This window comes from Littorina saxatilis, linkage group LG1 (assembly GCF_037325665.1).
Source record: "Littorina saxatilis isolate snail1 linkage group LG1, US_GU_Lsax_2.0, whole genome shotgun sequence".
In the NCBI taxonomy this organism is placed as follows: Eukaryota; Metazoa; Mollusca; class Gastropoda; order Littorinimorpha; family Littorinidae; genus Littorina; species Littorina saxatilis.
The window spans coordinates 103,166,052-103,190,698 of NC_090245.1; the positions used below are offsets into that span (position 1 = coordinate 103,166,052).

A 24,647-nucleotide genomic window follows, 5' to 3' on the forward strand; every position below is an offset into this window, starting at 1 on the left:
ATCAAAGCTATTTCACTCTAATTAGGACTAACGGTTAACCTAAGAGGGAAGGACCACCAAACACAAAATGAAACTTCTTCGCAAGAAAACAAGCTAGTTATCAGCATGAAACAAAAAGTGGTCCATATTAGCATAGACCTATATTAGGTCTCTGTTATTAGGGAGAGCGATCTTCAACTGAAGTGACAGTGAACACTGCGAAGCGTCCTATGTGCGCATCTACGTGTCTTTGTTTGTTTGTTTATGTTTGTGTATGGATATGCGTGCGTACTAGCCTGTGTGTGTATGTGAGAGTGTATATGTGTTAATGGGGGGGGGGGGGGGGGGTCGAATGCGTTTGAATTTACGGCTCACTATGCAGCTTACAATTAATTGTTGAAAAATAAAATTAAAATAAAGACAGGATTTAGTTTCTTGTTATAGCTTGTTCGTGTATAACAGACATTTGGCCACAAACAGTACCTGGTTAAAACAAAAATCCATACGTCGATTCCGTGCGAAAGAGCTTTTCCCAAACAACCCTTTTTAACACGGTCTAAGTTATCTATGTTCACTTTTGTAATTATATATAGGCCTAACGCTTCGGAGAATAATTTTAAATAAATAATCATCATTGTTGAGAAATTAATTTCCGCCACAACAGTCTTTACCTGGTTGAAAATTAGGCATTTTCACGATTTTTGTAGCGTGTCAAAGTGACACATTTGCCTGCAATCACGATTCGCTTGACCCCTACCCTGTATAACACAATTTATGAAAAGGTAAACAAACAAAAATATCAAAAACTATGCACTAAAATATCGTCCACGAATCTGTTTTTCTTTTTGATGTACCTTACCTGGTTCATACTTTACGACAATTTAAAAATGATGAAAAAATCACATGCAACGTTGGGCGCGAATGTGGTTGCGTTTCTTTTGCCTCATTCTTGTACTGTGCAGTCTTCACGCACCACCAGAGCGCGAGCCGAATCTCTTGGCAACATGACGCTCCGACGTCAGCAGTCCTTTCTTTGATTGGCTGATTGATGTACCGCCATTTTGACGAAGCTTGGCGCACGCTCGCTCGCGAGCATTTCGAAGAAGCGAAGAAGGGGCAAGACATTTCGAAAGCTCTATGAATCGAGGAACAAAGGATACCGTTTCGTCGACATGTGAGGTTCTGCAGCTGCAACAAGCGCTGGATCGCTTGTTTCAAGCATCAGTTCACTGAGAAAAAAACCTATTCAAAGACTAAACAGAAGAGCAGAAACCGAGACAATACAGAAGAAGATGGAACTCCGGCGCGGCCATTGTTTTTGTTTGGTGCTAGTGTGTGTCTTGTGGCTGGCCACAGGTAAGGTACTCGGACGGTGCAGACTAGGAAGTAGAAATTCCAGAATTACTTCTCGAGGTTTAAAAATATAGGTTATCAGAAAGCAGAAGTTAGTTAGTTACACTCGAATAAAAAGCACTTTTTTCTATTTTGATGTTAATTTTACCCACAAGTTTTGATTTGGAACAGGAATTAGTTTGTGTGTGCCTTTGAGGGTAATTGTTGAGTCTTGTCAGAAATGTGTCATGCATTGTGATCTCTCTTTAAAAAAAAAGGAGTGTTTAACCAGAGGAATGCAAAAGAAGGCTATAGGAACATTATTGATATTTTTTATGAAGAAAGTTTATCAAAAGTAAGCCTAAACGTAATATTTTTTATTAATTAAAAAAAAGGAAATTTGAAAACAGGAGCAAATCAAATTTTAGGTTCAAACAAGAGACAGTGCATCAATATTTGAAGTGAAGTTAATTTTCTGCATAATCTGATTATGATTAAATTGTGTAAACTAAGTTTTAGTTAATTTTTGTCTTGTTCCACGCAAAGAAGAAGAATTGATAGAAAAGAATATGACGCTGTGCCAAAACGTGCTTTGACGGTCACCCCCTGAGTTTGATTACATTTTTTTTTATCTGTTCGCATCTTTCATGGCAAACCAATGTTTTTTAATGACAAACATAACCCATAGAGATAATAATCATAACCGTGCTAGATATGGTCATTTCTGTTTGAAAATAAAAAAAGAAAGAAACGAGATGCGTGGGTTGAAACGAGTGAGTGTGAATGGGACACTTCAAGGGAACTCAGGATTTTGCTTGTTTGCTTGTTTACCATCAACTTACCTATAACTTACTGTGTGTGTTTGTAGATGAAGTATAAGTCTTCAAATCTGTCCCACAATAAATAAAAATTTCAAACTATTTCTTAAAAAAAAAAGGATTGAAAAGGAACGGTTTCGGTCGTTACACATAATGTCAAATGTGCCTGTGAACGAAAAGTTCGTCTGCTACTCCACTGTGAGCCGTCGTCAACATTCACGTTAATGGCGACTACAAATTGCACTCTTTGAACGTAATTTACCACACAAAAAGCATTAGACCGTGTGCTAGACAGTCTTTCAGCTCTGAAAAGGTCAGTACTTTTTTTTTTGTCAAACGGTAACGTACGAAAATATCCAGATTCGAAAAAAGGTATTCTACATTTTCGCGGTAGAAAGATTATTTTGGGAAGCCATCTTTACCCAGAATGCACTCTGTGTTTGATTTCCCAAGATGGAAAGTGAGTGTTTATAATTTTTTGTCAGGCACATCGTACTGGTAACGTTCGCAATAATGTAACGACTGAATTGCAAGGTTTTAGTGTTTTTAAAGCTTTTTAATGCACACTACAACGGCAAAAACGGACTGAAGCGGCAACACCATGTGTTTGCGTCCACACGTGTCTATGTACCGGGCATGAGTGACCTCGGCTTTCAGTCGTTACGTGGACACAGCACAAACTGTGTCCATTCAGTTCTACATCTACCAAGTGTAACATCTGACATGCTCAACAGCCTGCAGACTATATTTACAAACTGTTTGTCACTTTGTTTCTGGTTTTAGATGTGGTACACAATGTATTAAATAAGATTATTTTTGTTCTGACAAGATTTCTGTGTTTGTTGCATTTTTAATGAAATGTGTGTGTACTGCTTGCTGTCGGACGTTACACAGGACACAGTGAGCAGATGAATTTATGGGACAATAAAATTGAATTTTGGTTTGGATTTGATGTGAATGTCAATTTCAGCATCTAAGTCTATGATAAAGATTAGATTCAGAAATATCTGGCAAGTAATTATCATACTGTGGCTAGTTGGCCAGTGTAACATCCAACATCAGTCAGGTGCCCGTCTTTATTGATCAATATCTAAAAAACGCTGCTTTCATTTATCTTTTTAAAACTTGAAACACATTCAGGAAACCTCAGTCTTTAATGCTGCAACATCCAACAACAAATATAAACAGTTTTATTTTTGCCTCAAGTGTCCCATTGTAAGGAGGCAGGTTCTGGCACAGCATCATAATATATATAATATGTATGCTAGCAGGGTATTTGCTGTGTTTGTCTGATTTCTTTCTCTCTTTTGGTTTTTGAGTAAACCATTTGGGGAATTTTTCTGAAAAATATGAATTAAACTAGCAAAAAGTGTAACTAATAATGCTGTGATCTGAGACATGCACCACAACTGTTCAAGAAGTTTCTGTTTGTTTTCAGACACAGTGCAAGCCCAGTGTAACTGCACGGTGGATTGCAGTTTGACTTGTTCTGCTGGAGAATACTTTGATTCTGGCCAGTGCATCACCTGCCCTCAAGGATACTAGTGAGTAAAGTTAAACATTGATTTTCTCAAATTTATACATTCACTAATTCATGTCTGCAGGTTTAGTGGTAAGGCTCTTTCAATAAAATGGCAGCCCCTCCCCCCCCCCCTCAATAAAGGACACTTTGTTGTCCCTTTGTCCTGAGAGGGCACCTTCAATTTAGGGCCACTTCTGGTTAGTCCAAGGCGAAGGGGGTCCACCCATCACAGATACCACTGTCTGTTGTAGCTGGGTCTGCTTATTCATAACATGGCACCTCTATTAAAGGCATATGTACTCGATGACTATACACGCTAATTGCTTTACCAACAGCTGGAGACATGCTAAATTAAGTTCCCTGCAAAATATTGTGGTCTAGGACCCCTTCAATGTTGAGATATGTTAATTTTCATTTTGATCTAGATCGTCCTATTTATAGATTTGGCAACACATGTAACGTTGATGCAAGGGAGCTAACACCGCGGCTTTGTTGACATCCTCACTTTTTCAGAGGCTAGAACAAGCTGTAATGCATGTATTATGGTCCGCGCATGGTGACATATCGTCATTAGGCCAAAAAAAAAAAATTTGTCTGTTTCTGGTCACCCGACCGACCCTAAATTTCGGCGCCGACCCTAAACTTTTTTTTCCAAACTCAAATTTTTTTAAAAATTTTTGGTGGTAAAGGACAGGGTGAGAAAATGAACAACAAAAACGTGTGAAAACGAAAGTCCGCTGACGATTTGTAAATGTGTTGAGTGTCTTGTCTCTATGTATAGTGAATCCAGTCTCTTTGCGCGATTTTTAAAGTTAGTTTTATTGGTCTACATTTGGGGTAAAAAAAAAAAAAACCCCTATCTTTTTTAGCCATGTTACCCTAAACAGACATTTTTTTTTTTTTTGCCTTATATGGTCTTATGGTGCGTTTGACATCGATTGTGGGCAAACTACACTTTGTAAACACGGGAGCGCGTACATATGCCTTTAAGCTTAGTAATAGTATAAGGACACACGCATGTATTTGTGTACTAAAAGACACAATCTGTCGACTGTTACCTATCATTCCTTCAATTCATTTCAACCAAAATATCTGAAAGGACACCTGTAATGAATGACCAATTTGTGTTTGCATTTTGAGTTATCCTCTTAGTCTTACTCTTAGGCTTAAAAAAAAAAAGTTGATTCTCAAACTGATCCTTTTTTTTCTCTCGACCATAACTCATTATTTTTACCCCAAATAAAAAGAATGGAAGAAGAAAAAAAACGCAACTTGATTTGCAGATTTTAGAAAAGAACGTACCCTTCTACAACATCTAGGGGGACACAAGATCTGACCAATTTGACATGCCTTTGTAGACAAAAAATCACTGTGGCAGGGCTTGTTTTGTCGGTTGTTGGGTAAATAAATGATCAGATTACACTCGCTACGCTTGTTTAGCATTATCAAGTCTGCTGTTCTTTCAGCTGTAGTCATTGATTTATAGACTGCTCAACCAGATATCTTTGGGATAATAAATATTCTAGTAGCTGACTGCATGAGACTACAGTGATGTAGTATGAAGTTTCTGTTGCGTTAATTGCATACTGTGTGTTACATGGTGCAACACGTAAAATGTCAGACAAAAAGTTCTGCAAAGAGTTGTTCTTTTCTGGTATACAATACTTGTGTTACAGAGACACAGTAAGAAGGCGTTCTGAATAATTAATGGTTTTGTATTGTGCTTTCGAAGATATGAGTATAATTGCAAATGCATGCAATCATAAGTCGAACCATCCCTGTAACTTGATACATTTATTGTATAGTTTGGTTTAGCTTGATTAATCAACTCATATAATTAGCCAATTGATGTTTTTTCCCATACATTGTGACAAACATGGTTTAATTAAATGAATAGTTTGAATTCAAAGTAGTTGTTGTATTAAACTAAGGTAAGAATGTGAACTTAATTCATGATAATGATCAAGCATTTTACAAATATTTTACTGAACAAAAATCCAGTGGAATGCCAGTCACATGGTTTGTTTTAAAATTCCTTCCTACTGTACATTATTTTATCTGTCAGAACTTTCAACCCCTGGAACATTTTAAGTACCAGTTGTGACAACAAATGTTGTTTATACTTATAGCAACTGCAGTTCGTTTACTGGTCTGTCAGATGAAGTTCAACGAAACAGAGTGAATACATCTCTAACAGTAATGCAAACAGCACTGGACACCTTTGCTCTGTAGGGTAGGATACAGGCAATACTGATTATTTCAACCGGGGGTTTCCATACATGTTTGTCTTCTCTATGATTTCTTTAACACACACTCTTTTCACATTACATGTATTATTGTTGCACTTGACAGTTCTGGCCATACAAAAGAAGTCTCTTAGGCACGCTAAGTCAGTTGAGACCCACTTTTCTTATTGGTCTTTGTTATTGTCGAAGCATTGAAGCAGATATTACCCCCCCGCGGGTTAGGGGGAGTCCCATATTGGTTGGGACGAGAAAGAATTTACCCGATGCTACCCAGCATGTCGTAAGAGGCGACTAACGGTTCTGTTTCTCCTTTTACCCTTGTTAAGTGTTTCTTGTATAGAATATAGTCAATGTTTGTAAAGATTTTAGTCAAGCAGTATGTAAGAAATGTTAAGTCCTTTGTACTGGAAACTTGCATTCTCCCAGTAAGGTCATATATTGTAAGTACGTTGCAAGCTCCTGGAGCAATTTTTTGATTAGTGCTTTTGTGAACAAGAAACAATTAACAAGTGGCTGTATCCCATCTCCCCCCTTTCCCCTATCCCATCTCCCCCCTTTCCCCGTCGCGATATAACCTTGAATGCTTGAAAACGACGTTAAACACCAAATAAAGAAAGAAAGCAGATATTGCTACTTCAGGGGCAGAACTTCTTTGGTCAGGGCTGTGTTAAATGTTTGCATATGGTCTTTTCTCTGGGAGGTGGGCATGGAATGAGAGCCATTGGTGTTCCTTTATATTGCCAAGTATTGTGAGGGCCCCAAAGGGTTTAAAATCGTGATCATGATTGGCGTTTTTTGACCTTTCTGTGACCGTGATTGCCGAAATTTCTGTGATCGTGATGGGACTTTGCCCGTGATCCATGATAAAAAAAAATCAAGTCTCGTGATCGTGATCGTCATTTGTTTTCGTGATCGTGATGGGCATTATTTCAAAGCATTTTATTTTCAACGTACATTTTTCACAGCTGTATCACTCAATGATCCTCTATTCGTCAAGGTGTTTGTGATCGTGAAAACAAAAATCAAGGTAACTGTGATCGTGAAAGCTAAAATTTCCCTTCCCGTGATCGTGATGATACCCCCCCTTTGGGGCCCTCTATTGACCAAGTAGCGACGGCATTGTAGAGGCACATTCATAACGGACAGATCAGAAAAAGACCCCTCTGCGTTACAAGCAAGTTAATGGCTCAGTTCACATTCTGAGATGCCTTTCGTAAGCCTAGCCGGGCGGGGATATAGCTCAGTCGGTAGCGCGCTGGATTTGTATCCAGTTGGCCGCTGTCAGCGTGAGTTCGTCCCCACATTCGGCGAGAGATTTATTTCTCAGAGTCAACTTTGTGTGCAGACTCTCCTCGGTGTCCGAACACCCCCGTGTGTACACGCAAGCACAAGACCAAGTGCGCACGAAAAAGATCCTGTAATCCATGTCAGAGTTCGGTGGGTTATAGAAACACGAAAATACCCAGCATGCTTCCCCCGAAAGCGGCGTATGGCTGCCTAAATGGCGGGGTAAAAACGGTCATACACGTAAAAATTCCACTCGTGCAAAAAACAGGCAGTGTACATGGGAGTTTCAGCCCACGAACGCAGAAGAAGAAGAAGTAAGCCTAGCCCATGTGTCATGGAATGAGAACAGCACATGGCTGATATGAGCTAGTCAAGTTATAGAACCCCGTAAACAGATACTGGTGTTTGCTTTTGTGACTAATGTTATTGTAATTTTCTGCACATAAAAAACATTGCATATTTAGAGAAATAGCAACCACTAAACTAAGGAAACAAGAAAAGTTATCAATTACATGTATATATACATACAATCTTTCAGTACTTTGGAAAAGAAAACTAACACAAATACCATAGATCTTAATAATTAGCTATGTGTTTCTTCTGGGTTTGTTCTGTTGCTGCAAAGCTGTCTCGATAAAAATATTTTATGCCATGATTTTAGAGAGTGTAGTGAAACAAAATGAGCTTATCAGAGTACATTGAGAAATATATTCAGCTGTACAAGGTCTGTCCACAATCTGATCCGAAAGAAGAGATGATAATCACAAACATTGCAGCGCCCCAATCTTGCTCTCACAGACGTCAGTCTCTCTGTTAGGCAAAAAAAATAAAAAATAGTCTGTTTACAGTATCCCGACCGACCCTATTTTTTCGCGCGACCCTAGATTTTTTTTGGCATTGGGGGGGGGGGGGGGGGGGAAGTCTTTGTTTTTTGGCAAAATAACTTAAAAATATGGGGTTTTTTAGAAGAAAAAAATCCCCACCTACCGACCCTATTTTTTTTGCCTATGTTACCATAAACAGACTTTTTTGTTGTTGTTTGCCTTAGGTCAGCTATTCAAAACGCAGTGATTACATTATGTTTGTGTCAGTAAAAAACCCTTTCAAATAAGATATCAACCAGTGTAAATGACGTTGCTGATTTTGTTTCTGGTATTTTGACATATTTTACCGGTTAAATACTGAACATTTTTGTCCAGCATAATTCCTAAAACATACATTGTATACATTAGAAAAGGTAGAACAGAAGGCGCTCAGGCGGTCTGTCAGTCACACAATTCAGGGTCAGGATATGGTGCATGCCTCCAGATGTGTAAATATGGAGTTATGAAAAAGGGACAAGGAGTGTTGCTTTACTGGCAGTAAGTGGCAGGTCTAGTCCTTCTAATCTGTTTAGCAGACTAACCTAGAGAAGCAAGGTTGCATTGCCCTTAATATGTTCCGTGGTTCATTCAGTGGCTTATGTATCTGCCGTTTGTTAAAAATTATGAGCACCTTGCTTATTCTTACGTGACCTGACAATAAAAATAAGTTATTTTGGTGTAATCCCGTAAAATGTAAATGGAATGTGCCATTCATTAGTTTAATTGAGAACACACACAAACACGTTTACATACACACATAAACGCACATGTAAGCATGCACTCACACAGTGTTAAACTTGATTTTCTCCAATTTGTTACACAATTAAGTGAAGGCCTTTCAAATTCTGAACTTTAGTTTGCCTGTTACAAGAGACTTTCTCAGTGCTGGTTCATTCCAGTACTTCATAATTTTGTTCAGTATTGTGCTCATTCAATAGAAACCTCTAAACCTGTTGGGTCTGAGCTTCAAAGCAGATTGATAGAGCCATGTAAAATTCATACAGCAAGAGTTTTACCACAGGGTAAAGGGGGCTTGTATGGCTTTCAAGGGCAGCTTTTGCCGTTATTGACTTCCATTCATCGATTTTAAAAAGCATTACAGCAAGGGTCTCTGAATAGAAAATGACGTGACAAATGTAGCGTTGCAGAGAATTAATGTCTCGTGGAGAATGTATTGCACCCCTAATGGAAAATTGATATAGACTATTGGCAGAACATGAAAGTGCATTTGTAAGCACAAGTTCATGACAAATTCAATGGAGGTCTGGTGAACATAAGTCTGTCCCTGTGGCCGATCTGTCAGCTTTATTCGTTTGTAGATGTGGACTAGTGTGAGAACAAATAAACTATTTCAATAAAAATGTTTAAAACAACATCAAGTAGGGTTGGTTTGTTTTACTTGAAAGGCTTGCTACAGGCTTGCAAGGAAAGGATCTAAAGAATCTTAAAGCATTTGGGGTTTGACTTTTAAAGTCCAAGCCTATTCTGGTTTTTGCTGAATGTTTTGTTTGGTGATTGATAATGATAGATATTGGTCAGATGATAGATATTGGTCAGATGATAGATATTGGTCAGAATGTTTTCAGTTGGCTCTCCAGTCTTTCTCCCTCTGTATCCCTGTGTTTGGTTTTCTATGCATGTGTTTGTTTGTGTGTCACAGTTGATATGTTTTGCATAAGAAACAGCTTGTGTTTCACTCGAAAAGGTTCATCCATTCCGATGACTGTAATGTAAAATATCTGTTATATAACCCTCGGTTTTAGATTTTAAAAAAATGATGTCTCCTGCTTTAGATTTCTTAGTTGGTCAATCAATCTCCATTTCAAAACCTCAACTCTTTAATACCTCATAATTCTTTGTTTGAGGTCTTTAAACAGAGGCATGACTGTACACACTTAAACTACAGCCACATGCTGGGTTGTGTGACAATCCCTTGTGTAAGCCCCACCAGAAACACTTGTCACATAAAGAGGTATGCAATGACCCAACCAAACCAGGTATTGTTATACCCGCCTTGTTCAAAGGATCCCAGGAGGGTACCCTATTGGCGGGGTGCCAGGAGAGTGATTGTGAAAGTCTGTGGGGTTGGGTTTTGCAAGGACTTTGTTGTTGAATGCGTCAGTCAGATCAAACCCCAGGTTGAGGTGTCAGTAAAGATCCTGTTTTACCTTCAGTGGAAGAATTAAGGCAGGACACTGTTGCTGCTTGTTTTTGGAAAAAACTATTAGGGAGAAAAAACACATAGTTATTAAGCAAACAGAATTGAAAAGCCTCTCCCACCACATGTAACTGGCAAGGAAGCATAGAACTTCCAGTAATCATATAAGTTCAACATTTTTTGCCTGGGAACGCAGAAGAAGAAGAAGAATATTTTTTGCAGATGTACCTAATTAAACAGTTGTGTGTGTTAAATCTTATGTCTATTATGGACATCAAAGTTGATCACATACATTTATGATCAGTCTTTTTCAGCTGCCAGGTTAGATATTTATTCAAATTAGTGTATGCTAGTGGACAAACAGTAACAAGCGACAAGTTTTTACTTCTTGTCAGCCGAACATTACATCTAGAGTTGAGCCTGTGCCATGAAACGTGGTCAGCAAGAAGATACCTACCTTTCAAGAATAATTTCTCTTTATGAAAGCAGCAAGTTACTAATAGCACCACTCCTTCTTAAAGTAAACCCTTCAGAGAGATAGTACAGATAATTTCATCAGTTTTTATCAATTGGAAGGTCTTGAAAAGGTTATTAGAATGCCCCAAAATGACAAAATCCGACACTTTCAAAGTGGGACATTTGATACATTAGCTACTTCATTGTTTTGTAAGAGCATGTATGCTCATTGGAAATTAAATTTCTTGATTGTATTTCTATGAGTGTATATTGAGGATTTGCTCAAACGAGTTTGCACCCAAAACATGTTTGAATATATTTATGAAAAATTTGAGTTTTAAAAGTGGCGTACGTGTCAACTGTAACGGTTCATGTCCTAGATTTCTCAAATTTAAGACTGCAATTTTTTTTTATTTAATTATATATTTGATAGCTTTCAGTACATTAACATCAAGAAAAGAGCCTTTACATTTGAAGCCTGACATGACAAAAGAAAAACTCAGATGTCATTTTTACACTCTTATTTTTGAAATTTCAAATATTTTATAATTACTGTGTCTTTTCGTTACAGTTGACCATTTCCTTATAAAATTCACAATTTGTTTCCTCTCTTTTGAATTACAGTTTAAAATGATAGCTTTTATTCACACCTGCCTGAACAAAACTTAGTTGAAGGGCATATTATTTTAGGCTACAAAATAAAATATTTTTACTGTGTCCTCTTTACAGAACCGCTACGATTGACATACTGTGTCTTCAGCAGGCCGTTACAATTGATACACAAAAGTCTAAAAATCACCCAAAGCAGCATGTGTCTTGCTTTCCCTTTTGCACAGTTCCTGTGGTTGGTATTCTTAATGATAATTGAGAAAGATTTCAATGTGGTGTCTTGCCCCTGGAGCAATTTTTTGATTAGTGCTTTTGTGAACAAGAAACAATTGACAAGTGGCTCTATCCCATCCCCCCCCCCCCCCCCCCCTTTCCCCGTCGCGATATAACCTTGAACGGTTGAAAACAACGTTAAACACCAAATAAAGGAAAGAAAAGAATGTGGTGTCTTGATGTCTTGTCACAGCAGTTATTCATTGCTCGGGACATTTTTAATGTCTTCCGGGACATGTTACAGTTGACACACAAAATTTGAAAACTCATCCTGTGTATGTTTCTCCTGGCTCATTTTGTATTCAAACAATAAGTATGAGTTACTTATTACTAATTTTGTCCAAAATTACATCTTTTTTTTAAAAATAAGTGAACAATATGCTTTGAAACAAAATTTCATGTCTCGTTACGAGTGACACACAAATATGAGTATCGATTAGTAATCAGAATAGAAATCCAACTAAGTTTGGATACCAAAACATTTACAATGCCATAAATACAACATAGCTTCTTAATTAAACTTTTGCTCTGAAACTATTTTTGCGTTTGTGAAAAGAACATTTTGACTTGTTATGTGTCAATCGTAACGGAAAATTTTTTTAGTCCAGCAGTCTCAGCTATGTGAGTAATAGCAATATATCCTTAGCTTACAATGCATGTATGTATAAAAATGTGATTTTGAGCCATTTAACACTTTTTATGAACAAAATATTAAGCATAGTACTGTGTCCTGTGTTACAGTTGACACACATAAATATCAAGCTTTGTCCTGGCATTATCAAAAAGGTATGCCACCAGTTATCTTTTAACTGTCAAAAACAGAATCCTAAAACAGTCAAAATGACTATATATTAAATTTGCAAAGCTCTGTTTGCATTCTGAATTTTGCATGTGAATGTCCCATTTCAAGGATCACCTTTTGGCACAGGCTCAGTTGTCTTTTCTGTCTCCTACTACATGTACAATACAAGCATTAATAGTTAACATTTTATAAACAACAACCAGATACATATGATACTCTAGAACTTGTAGAAGGTTTAAAGTGTATCTAAACCCCATTTTTCAACCCAAAACCCTTATTACCAACGCAAACATACACCCAGATGCATTCCATTCCCACCCCTTCAAAGGCCCGAAGATGCGAGGAGCAGACGCAGCGAGTGGGAAAAGTCCGTAAAAGCTCGCACCTGCCAGCCTTCAGCTGAAACAAGACGATGATGCTAAAAATAGAAACGTCGGCAGATGACGTAGAGATGGGAATGGGAGTGGGAGCGGAAGCAGCGCCCTCTCCATGGATCTAGATCTAACTTTCTGCAAACACGAGTCAGCATGAGTAGATCGTTTCTGCGTCGTTTACGGTTGCAATACTATCCATGCAAACATGCCGGGAATAAGTAAGCTTACTCACGGGTTCCCTCAAGTCTTTCACAGAAGGAAAGCTTGGATTGACTTTGTGGAAACGGTTTATTCACAACCAACGAGTGGACACCATTTTGCAGATGATGCATTTGCAGAACAGTTCACAGCTCCCTTGTTCGAATCCGAACTCGGTTATCGTCCGAGTCGGAGGATTCTGTCCCGTCAGGGATCCCACTAACGTTTATCAATGTGAAGAAGAATTTGAATGCTGCATAAAAGACGGTTGAGACGGCTGACGAAGAAGTGTCGAACCGGAGAAAGACTCAAAGTCGACGGAAAAGAAAAGTGATGAAGGCAAGTGATCGTTATGTTTCTGTTGGCGGTGCATGATTAAATTTAACGGCAGACGTAGTGCGTTGCATCTCCATCGTTTATGTAAGGTATGTGTGTCCGTGTGAATATGTGTAGGAGGGAGACTGAGACTCTCAAAAATTCTGATTTCTGTCTCTGTCTTGCCAATAAAATAATAACGAAGAGATACACACAGAAAGAAACACACAAACAGACACAGACACACACAACCACACCCATAGACATGCATATTCACTTTCTTTGATCCAGAATCACAGAGACAGACGCATACACCACACATACGCATAGACATGCACATACACTTTGATCCAGATTGACACATAGACGGACGGACACACACATTCACACGCAAACAGTCACATTCACATATACACACACACACAATCACACTCAAAACACACATCATACCTCCAGCAGATTTTGTTTTACAATGTAGAAATATCTAGGTCATTGATTGTTAGATTCATTCCTGTAAAATCTCCCAAATCTAACAAACAAATACATGTACATGTAGTTGAAACAAATGTCTTGTGCAAGAGAGATCAAGGGAGATAATTTTGATATCCTTTAAAAAAATTAAAAAAATGATAATAAGGAATTGAGATCTCTACACAATTTATCTTCCTTGTTTTATGTATGACATTGAGTTATAGTTAAAATTGTATTCTTGGAATTGTTCAAAAATAAATTTGAAGGGAGGCAACTAATAGATGAACAAACAATATTACAATTTACACATTCAGTTATGCTTTTTTTTTGATAAGATCTATTAATGAGAATTATACAATAAATACACATGAAGGGGGGGGGGGGGGGGGGGGGGTGCAGAGTGATTTTGAATGAGGTATCTGTCTAATATTTAGTAAAGCGTGGAATTATGACTGAGAGTGAGAGTCATTAAGGGCAGACCGGGTAGGCAAAATGAGTTATTTTTGGTCTCATACACCTTTTTGGGGTTGTTGCATTTTTCACACCTTTGAACATCCTGGAATGCATTCAATAATCTGCTTTTGTCATTTTAGACATGTATTCATGTAAATAAAACCATTTTCAAACCGATGTTTTGTTGTTTTTGTCTGTGTTTTATCAAAAAAATCGAAAAAATGGTCAACTTTGGATACTCCGTGCTGGTAAATGTGCGCACATGACATGACCCTTCGCTGTTCAAACTGTGTGGAAATTTCCGTTCTTCAAGATGACGTCATCACCGTTGGGGAATTTCCGTTGACATAGACACAAAGAGAGAGAATCCGTTCCAACCGAAACCCCGGAATTAATATATGCAAATATATGTAGGTCAAAGGCATTTGGCGCAAGCGCAGTAGACAACTTATCAGTCCCCCGGTGTCAACAAATCCATGACGTTTTCACCGATTCAGCAGCATTTTTCAAAGTTTTGAGCTGCGGAGAACAACCCTAACATTGGAAATGTTCGGCATAGTGGCAAGAAATATCAGAGAAAGATGAACCAGCAGCAGCGAACAGTAGAAGGAAGTAACAACACTCCGAAATGAACCAACATTATCGTATTGAAGCAGACGACATTCTAAGATTCTTGACTCGACGAGGTGGGTTTTCCTTCTTTCTCTTTTCGATCTTGTTTGTTTGACAACGTGATTTATTGCACATTGTTATGTTGTTGTTGTTGTAAGAATGTGTTAGGGTTTGCAGGTAAATGATAAACAGTTTGTGTCTGAAGTATTTTGCGTGTTTCTTGCCGCCGCACCCCCCCCCCCCCCCCTCCCTCCCTCCCTCGATCATCTCTGTGATATCGTCTTCACAACCCCTATTTTATTGTTCTTCGCTGGCCAGTCCTTGAGAGCTTACTATGGTGTAACATGTCATCATTATTCTTTGTCTGGGGTAAAACTGAGAAGCAGCATCTGAGCGATGTACGACTGACACAGTTTCTGTTTCTGGTCATTGACCGTAGGAAAATAAGTACCCCACTAGAGAGCGTTCTCTAATTCTAAAGGATTGGTTTACACCAGCATGGCTGACCAACCTATCATTGACAGCAATATTGTTGTCAAATCTTTTCCATTAACTAAGGAATAAAAAAATAGATCCAATTTACTTCACCGAAGAAAAAAAAAGAGTTAAACTAAAGGACTGGGGATGCAACTCATGAATCAAAAGCATAAAGATCACCTGCAAACAGTGCTAGGTTTAGGAAATCTGAAAATGTATACACACACAGAGAACACACACACACACACACAAAACAGACAACAGACAAGAAACAAGCAAATACATAGCAAGTGTGATGAAATTAATTAATTTTAAAAGAAAAATATGAAAAGAAAGAAAGAAAGAAAATAATTCAGCTAGTTTCAGTATTAGTTCCTGTGTGTATGTGATTGTGTGGTTACTCAAATCCCATAGTAAACTTGACATGTAAATTTTGTGATAGGGGCCAAATTAATGAATGTCTTTTGTGTGTGTGTGTGTGTGTGTGTTCGTCAACCGACATATGTGGGTACGAGCCGCTGAGGTGGTTGTAAGAAAACCCGCCTGGTTCAGTGGTTGGGGGCTGATTGGGATTTCTGATTTACCGGCCTAGCCAAAAAGTTGAGGTACACCCCATGTAACATGGTCATTTGCAAAATAAAGTACAAGCACTTGTTGACGTTTATATTGAGTCTTAAATTTTGCAGCTTATTACAAACAAAAACCATGGACAGTTGTATCAAATATTAAATCAGTGTTTGTGTATTTATTAGGTTGGAGCAAGGGGAGAGCCATGCAGTCCTCCTGTGGTGGCAGCGAGGAGAAAGATTGACCTGATGGAAAAGTTTGCTAAACCGGAACTACCCTCTTCCACAGCAGAAACATCAGCTTTGCCATCTTCTGACCAACCATAAGAAGATACAGATACTTTGCTATCTTCTGGCCCATCACAAGCAGATATGGATACTGGTACTGTGCAACGTCACTCCGCTGACATGTGTTGGGCTTTTGTCAACATTGATCAGCTCAATCTATTGCTGAAAGGTCTATATCCTGTACTGAATGCTTGTCTGATAGCAGTCTGATTATGAAAGAAGGTGATGCATCAGCCCAAGGATTTGCACAGGCCCTGCATCTGGAGTGCATATGAGTGTCCATTCAAGTCTGCAGTTGTTTACTCTTCTCCCGGTGTTTGCAACGCTTCGGGTGCATTTTAAATAATCCGCGTATGACCATGTTGGTACATGGAAAGGGACATTCAGCTTTACAGAAATTTGCTGCAGTGTTAGGATTGAGCACAGAAATACTGTAATTAAAATGTTGCAACTTTTGAATGGCTTGATAGCTTTGTTCCATTTGTGTATATATAATTATGTAATGTTGTTGATGATTTGTGAAGCATCATTTCTATGCAATGGAATAAGAAATCAGTGCATCCGTTGGGTTTTTATGAGTCTGACAGTTTGGTTCTGATCAATATTTTCATATCAGCACAAACACAGATAACTGACTTTTTTAATGTTTTCATATGATTTTTTTTTAAATCAAAAAAATCTGATAATTTGATTATCAAATCATTTCCCCTTCATAGTTAAAGTGTTATTCTGGTTAAAAAAAAACACCCCATTAATTCAAGCTCTACTGTGGTACTAGTTTACCGGGGTACTAGTGAGACTCTTTTACATGCTGTTTTCTCTACATATGTAATTTGAGACAAAATGTGGTAATTAAAATGTTGTAACTTTTGAATGGCAAGATGGATTTGTTCCAATTTTGTATATGTTGTTTATGATTTGTGAAGCACCATTTCTGTGCATGGAATAAGAATACAGTGGATTCCTTGTGTTTTTATGAGTCCGACAGTTTCGTTTTGATTCATATCTGCACTAACAAAGTAACATAGATGAGTTTTCAAATGATTTTTTTTTAAAAGTCTGGATAATTTGATCGTCAAATCATTTCCCCATCATAGTAAAGTGGTTATTCTTATAAAAACATATCAATTCAGGCTCCACTGTGCTACTAGTTTGAGGTACTGGTTGGAATCTTTCAAATGCTGTTTTCTCTGAATGTAATTTTCAGACAAACATCTGTAATTAAAATGTTGCAACTTTTGAATGGCTTGATGGATTTGTTTCATTTTTGTTTATGTTGTTTATGATTTGTAAAGCGTCAGTTTTGTGTATGGAATAAGAGTTAAGTGCATTGGTTGGGTTTTTATGAGTCTGACAGTTTGGTTCTGATTCATGTTTTCATATCGGTACAAACAAAGATGGTTGTTTTCATATGATGTATATAAAAAAAATCCTGATAATTTGATTGTCAAATCCTTTTCTCTACATAGTAAAGTGGTCATTCTGATAAAAACATATGAATTCAGGGTGCACTGTGCTACTGGTTTTTTATGTACTGGTTCAAATCTTTAAAATGCTGTTTTCTCTGAATGTAATTTTCAGACAAAACGCTACAATTAAAATGTTGCAACTTTTGAAAGGCTTGATGGATTTGTTCAGTTTTTGTATATGTTGTTTATGAGTTGTACAGCATCAGTTCTGTGTATGGAATAAGAGTTCAGTGCATTGGTTGGGTTTTTATGAGTCTGACAGTTAGGATTTCATGTATTTTTCTTATCAGAACTGAACCGGTAACTGAAAATGCTAAATTAAAATAATATATTGCTTAGAAATGCTTTTCGATACACAGAATTATTAAACACACACATATTGCTGCAAAGAAGAAAAATTGGATCAAAACATGCACTGGTTCACAAACTGCAACATTTTAAAAAAAGCACATTTTATAACGTTTTTCTCACATTTTGGTGAATAAAACCCCCAAAAATTGCTTTTCACTCAAAATTTAAAATGGTTTCCCTTAATTAGGTTATTCTGCTTGCAAAAATCAAACAAGCAGCAAGCTGTTTCCAAAATAAAAAAAAAAAGTGCTTGCCTACCCTGTCCCCCCTTAATACAGTGCATTTAAATTTGTATCCTGTTTTCAGGCTGTTCCTTGCCACTCTGCATTACAATGAAAATGGGGACAGGGGTGATGCGCTTGATGAGGAAGGAAATCCCACGTTGTCCATCACATTCCCAAAAGGAAAGAAAGGAGAGTACAGTGTGAGGAAGTGCAAAGGGCCACGAGCTTATGGTAAGTTACATGCAGGGTAATTACTGACTGCTGGTTTTTAGCAGACACACACAAATGAAAATCCTCTTCTTTTCTTATACTCCAGAATTCTGGCAATTTACCCAAACACACACTCACACACACAACTGAAGAGGGAAAAGACAGAGAGAGAAATATTACATTTAATTTTGTTCAGTTGGGTATTCGCTAGAACTGCAGCATTCTTCCTAAAATGCATTTTTGCAAGCATAAAAGCTGTACTTGGTTCCGTGCTAATAATGCCTTTTCACGACTATCTCATCCTGAGCTATCCACTGTTACATTTACAGGTCACGTGTCAAGATTGCTTCAACGTCTGTTTGAGAAGCTGACAAAGGATCCAGGTGCCTTTGAAGCTTCCTTCCCAGAGGAATTTTGTGACAAACCTGACTTTTGGGCCGCTGCATATCACCCCCCCCCCCCCCCCCATACCGATAAGAAGCTGCAGCACCATACAGTACAAGATAACCAAACTGATCCCACTTTTCCCCGCTGATGTTGACACCAACGACAATACTGAACAAAATGCACTTGCAAGGAATTACAGATTTTACTCTTTTATTTCATAAGTGATACAATAGATTATAAATACATTTTCATGTTACCATTTTCATTCAAGCTCAGACCACTCAAAACCTCTGTAGTACATCAGACGGAAATGCATATCTGATGGCCCGTACTCCACATGAAGGTAAAGGTATCCTGATTTTCCTCCCTAGCACACCATGGCACCACCTCACAAGCTGTCAGAATCCTATGTAGCGGTACTTCCTGAAAAATAATCACAAAATCTGTGACATAAGTGTGTGTTGCATAGTCCGGCAGGGTGTTCCTACAAAAGGTGTGGAAAGTGGGGGGAAGAACACTTATTTTTCGTGAATTGATAGAATGGCTTGTTTCATGGCTGGCTGTGTGTGTGTGTGTGTGTGTGTGTGTGTGTGTGTGTGTGTGTGTGTGTGTGTGTGTGTGTGTGTGTGTGTGTGTGACAGTATGACAAGATCCATGTAAATCTTTCATTTTACCTAGTTATTTATGTTTAAAATGTACTTTCCAAAATGTGTTTCTTTCCAGCATTATGTTGATCTTGTTTCACACAAAGTGTATAAACTATGAATCTATTATTCACTTCTGGACTTCAGTGTGGAGAGATCCGAGGATAACAAAATAATATTTACTGGTTTGTATATAATATATTTTATGCATCATACCATGTCAAACACATCACAATATAGACGCGTGATCGACAAGAAGAGGAAATACTATGTGTGCACTTGTATGTCTTATCTTTTAATTTAATGGGTTTTTTTAATGGACCAACTTTCAACTTTGTGAGAAGAAAAAGTTTTTAAGACATGAAAAACAAGGATTGCTTTAAACCTGCAAATTAAAAAAAATCTTCTGTCACCTTCTTCTTCAGGTGTGTGAATGGATGGGTGTACGGGGTACATTTGTCATGTGGAACAGACCTAGAAGTATCTGCCAACACATCACGATGATGTGACAAGCACATGCTTGGTAAAGAAAGATAGGTGTGTCACTTACTCCTTAAGAGTAGTCTGTAAAAACCCATGCTCCTCCCGGTACTGGTAATATGCCGTCTCCAGCATATCCGTGTTTAGGCAGACGCTTTCAAATTATGGGAGCTGCGTGATGCATGTAATGCCAATTTTTTCGGGAGGTCTGCAAACATAACAGTATTGTTATAACTTATGGTTAACTATGAAATTAGTGTAAGAACTTCTGTCTTTCTTTATTTGGTGTTTAACGTCGTTTTCAACCATTCAAGGTTATATCGCGACGGGGAAAGGGGGGAGATGGGATAGAGCCACTTGTTAATTGTTTCTTGTTCACAAAAGCACGAATCAAAAAATTATTCCAGGGGCTTGCAACGTAGTACAATATATGACCTTACTGGGAGAATGCAAGTTTCCAGTACAAAGGACTTAACATTTCTTACGTACTGCTTGACTAAAATCTTTACAAACATTGACTATATTCTATACAAGAAACACTTAACAAGGGTAAAAGGAGAAACAGAATCCGCTAGTCACCTCTTACGACATGCGGGGGGCAGAGAAATAAGGATGTGGAAAAGAAGACTTTTGGTAAGTGAAATAAAGGTGATGGATCCAGTCAGGTAGAAATAAGACAACAAGAAAGGAATCGGAAAACTGCAGGGAATAGTAGGGAGAGTTTTCTTGGAAGGAAATATAGGTGAAAGGACTGGTAAGGCAGAAATAAGACAAAAGAAGAGAAGTAAAGGGGTGGGGAAGCTTAGTGGAAACACTCCCGCCGCGTGAAGGCGACCCCATGGGAGCAGTGTAAGAACTAAACTTCTAACAGACATTATGAAGTTAAGGCTTTACAGACTATTTATAGTAATGAATAACCTCTGCATCTATGTTGCAAAATAGTCACACTTTTCCTTTGCTCTTTTCATTGAAAAAAAAAGTAATTTAACTAATGCCAAGTAAAAAGTAATACATACCTGCCTGGGACAGTTCAGCTTCTTCATAATTTTAGTAGACTCTGTGCAGCAGTTGCATTCCTCCACTTTCTCCATCTCCACACAGTTGGCACATTCAGACCTGAAAGTATCACAAACAATCTTCACTCGTTTCTATCCTTCCGCCGAGTGTTGCGAATGCACACATGTTGGAAGTATTCTTAGATTTCATCAGAAAGAAATAATAACATTAGTTCTAAAAATGTAACTTGTCAACTCAAAATGTAAACACTAGGGACTGCCAGATTCGCATTCGTCAAAAGCTCGTGCGTGTCGATCTTCGTGAGTTTGCTTCTATAAAATGTTCATTCTGGAGGCCTAGTGAATTTCTTGCATATAACCAGGTCATGTCCAAAATAGACACTAGCTCTGGAGACAGACTGAAAAACCAAGTTAGCATAGCCTAGTGCACAAACACCCACACAAACGGTACTCATGTCACAGTTCAGATCTAGATCTAGACTCCAAGCTTGACACATCCTGTCAGAATGTCCTTTTCTCGGTTGCTTGTACCCAAAATAAAACTGACGTGACTTCGTTACTCACCAGTCTGTGTTCCCAAGGCGATTAATCATGCTGCTGTTGTCAGAAAGATGATTTTCCTCCACGTTCCTTTCATTTTCTCGTGCCCGAGGTTCAAACATAATTATATGGTACAACACGATTGTGGTTCACCACGTTTTGTGCGCCACGACTGACTGTCGACAGTCGTCCATTGTGCTCTCTTCCCATGTCTACGTCACAGGCACTTGGCTGGCGCGTCGGGAGTTCTCGGGTTTTCTCGGCAAAGTCCGGATGAGCAAATTTAGTACGCATGCCAGTTGGCGAACGGCTGAGCGCAGAGCGGTTAAAGTGCAGAAAAATGTCGTAACTGGAACCCCTCTACACACACTCAAACCTGTACTTGCAGGGTTTAGACACACTTTAAAAACAACCAGTCAACAAGCAAACTTATCATCAAACGGCAGACTGTCAGTGTTTGTTGCACTGCCGTTGTGAATTTGAATTCAGGCAAGCTAAGGTCACAGGTGCTGCAGTCATACGACAGTTTCAGCCCAGAATGGGTTGAATTTTAATTATATGCAAACTAACAGATAGATCTTTTCAAGAAGCGATACTGCTCTTCTGTGAAACTGAAAGTGTTACATTTTGTTTAAAAAAAAAAAGGCATTGAGAGAGAGATTTTAGAGTTTTGGGAACCTTTGAACCTGGGAGTGTTCTTCAGGGTGGTAGTATTTACGGTAGTTAGACTTAGAATATAAAAACATGATAAAATGCAGACAAGGATTTACACAGGCACATTCCAAGGTGGAGAGCAATTATCAATACACCAAGTAGAAGTGTGCTTGTTTTGTAAGCAGTGACCCCACCTTCAGGGCTTTGGTTTTATTGGCACTTTTGGCTTATGTGACTGTAGAGAGGACACAGCGCATCGACTGCCATAAATCCAGCACATTGACTCCACAATCATAAAACCATCACAGAACAAATAAAGTATAGCACTGGTATGATGCTTGATATGGTCAAGTAAAGGACTGAACAATGAACTACCTATGAAGTAAGAAGAATGCTGAGAAGAAGAATGCTGGGCTGATAATAACAAATATGACGAGGATCTGTTCACATTTTTTGATAGACCAGTTACAGAAAATTTGGCATATATACATTGGAAGACTATCCTTATTTTTTGTTGGCTGTTTAAATTTAAAGCAGAGTAATAAATTATACTAGCAGAGAAAAAGAAAAAAACCATACATCTAGATATTCCTTCTCTCTCTCGATCCCTGTCTTTCTGACTGTCTGTCTGTCTGTCTGTCTCTCTCTCTCTCTCTCTCTGTCTGTCTCTCTGTCTCTGTCTCTGTCTCTCTCTCTCTCTGTCTCTCTCTCTCTCTCTCTCTCTCTCTCTCTCTCTCTCTCTCTCTCACCATGCTGGGTTAGTACTCGGCATGATATAGGTAACTGAAGTTAAGTATTTGTCTGATGGGATCAGGTTATAATTTCCACATAGGCGATCTCTAAGTGACTCTGAGAACATGTTCTTTGAGGGGGGCTTTTCCAGGCAATTTGAAAGGACAGTAAATGTTTGTCAGATATCGATTGATTGGGTCAAGTTTCAGGCAGGCATGTTGATCCATACAAATGCTTTTGCGATGTTCAGTCTAGTTCGTGATAAGACTAGATTCCTAGCAGCAATGAAGACTACTAACTTGTAGAGGTGATTTGTCGTGATTATTCGGGTACATGTACTTTCATTTGTACCTAGTTAAAGTGGCAATGTCTCCTGTACTGATACATGTACTGGCATAATTCATTCTTGTGGATGATTGTTATATTTTGTTATATATAATAGCTCTGTGACGTGATGTCATGCACATGTAAAATCCATTTTCAAGGGAGTTGCACCACAAAGCTTTTGTTAAAAACATCAATCTGTTTGTACAGTAGTACAGTGGACCCCCACCCACCCCCTTAGACCATTTTAAACCCCCCCCCCCCAAAAAAAATAAAAAAATAAAAAAACTTCCCCAATTAAGGCCTTGATTTGTCCGATTTTCTGTTCATTACCTATACAAATTTACCTCCATTTAAGACTCATTTTTAAGACCTGATTTTCTTGGATTTTTTTAAGCTCTTAAATACATTGATTATCTCCCTTTAGCATGATGGGGGATATTTGTGTTGCATGGTTGTTAGTCTTGTCATAAAAGGGGGTTCCGCTGTACCTGTGAATGTAATACGATATCACCTGCACAACTGTCTATCATAGCAAGGTGTCCTTTCATGGCATGTATATATTTTGATCTAGTTTATAATATGAAAAAAAAGAGGCAACAGAAAGTTTCCTTATCTAGGAGATGACTTCTCAGTAGAAGGCCTCCACATTGCTAAGACCCACAGTATAACTGGCTGAACCTTAACAATTTTCTTCTGTTGCAGTTGTGATGGAAGTAACGCCAGAACAGCCTGCAATGCAGGAACCTACAACAGCAACACCGGCTCCACCTCCTCAGGCGACTGCGCAGCATGCGCAGCCAATGAGATCAGCTCTGGCGGTGCTGCTGCATGCCAGCTGTGTCCTGCAGGCTACAGCTGCAGCGTACAGAGCAGCACGGCAGCCTGCAGCAGTCAGACGTACAGCCTGTTGGGAGAAACTACCTGCACAGCGTGTCCCAGTAACAGCATCTGTGCGACAACTTACCAAGCTCCTTCTGTGAGTTTCTGTTTTAGCTTGCCTTAGTTGTGGGAATAGACACATTTTGGAAATAACTCCGTCGAGTTTGTATTGGTTGTGGAAGAGTTGCCTTTTCTTGCAAAACCTCTGCCAAACATTAGAGGGGCCAACCACTTGCGAGGGGTGTGTCGGAAACACTGTGATGGACGGGAGCACGTGTTTCCAACACTCCCCTTACTAGTGATTGGTCCCTCCAATATTTGGCAGAGGTTTTGCAAGAAAAGTCACTCTCCCACACCACATGCCAACCCGATGGAGTAATTTTTGGAATTTGTCTATTAAGATGAATGCTTTTCTTTAATTTTGTGTGTATGTTTGTGTTGCTTAGAGAGAGTGTGTGAATGTGTGTGTGTGTCTTCGTGCACACACGAGGGAGAGAGACTGACAGAAACTGTATGTCAATTAGCGTCAGAGTAAGTGTGAGCTTCACTTCCCCATCTTGCCTGAGAAGGATAATAAAAACTGAGATTATAATAATGATACCCAGTGTTACTGCTTATTGTTTTGTAATTGTATC

At 38.6% G+C, this 24,647-nt stretch overlaps 1 protein-coding gene and 1 long non-coding RNA gene across 2 annotated transcripts in view; one reads left to right on the forward strand and one right to left on the reverse strand.

Annotated features, from left to right (window-relative positions):
- Positions 1 to 1,071: 1,071 nt before the first annotated feature.
- LOC138958004 (uncharacterized) overlaps positions 1,072 to 24,647 on the forward strand; it is a 292,556-nt gene continuing 268,980 nt past the window's right edge. The window contains exons 1-3 of the mRNA XM_070329034.1: positions 1,072 to 1,335; positions 3,568 to 3,673; positions 23,836 to 24,109. Coding sequence (XP_070185135.1) covers positions 1,272 to 1,335; positions 3,568 to 3,673; positions 23,836 to 24,109 — 444 coding nt within the window. The 5' untranslated portion in view covers positions 1,072 to 1,271. The remainder of the gene's footprint in view (positions 1,336 to 3,567; positions 3,674 to 23,835; positions 24,110 to 24,647) is intronic.
- Positions 19,022 to 21,823, reverse strand: LOC138948444 (uncharacterized). The gene is made up of 4 exons (XR_011449996.1): positions 21,445 to 21,823; positions 20,881 to 20,980; positions 19,935 to 20,072; positions 19,022 to 19,163 (listed from the first exon to the last, which is right to left on the reverse strand). It is a non-coding gene; the product is annotated as an uncharacterized lncRNA (long non-coding RNA).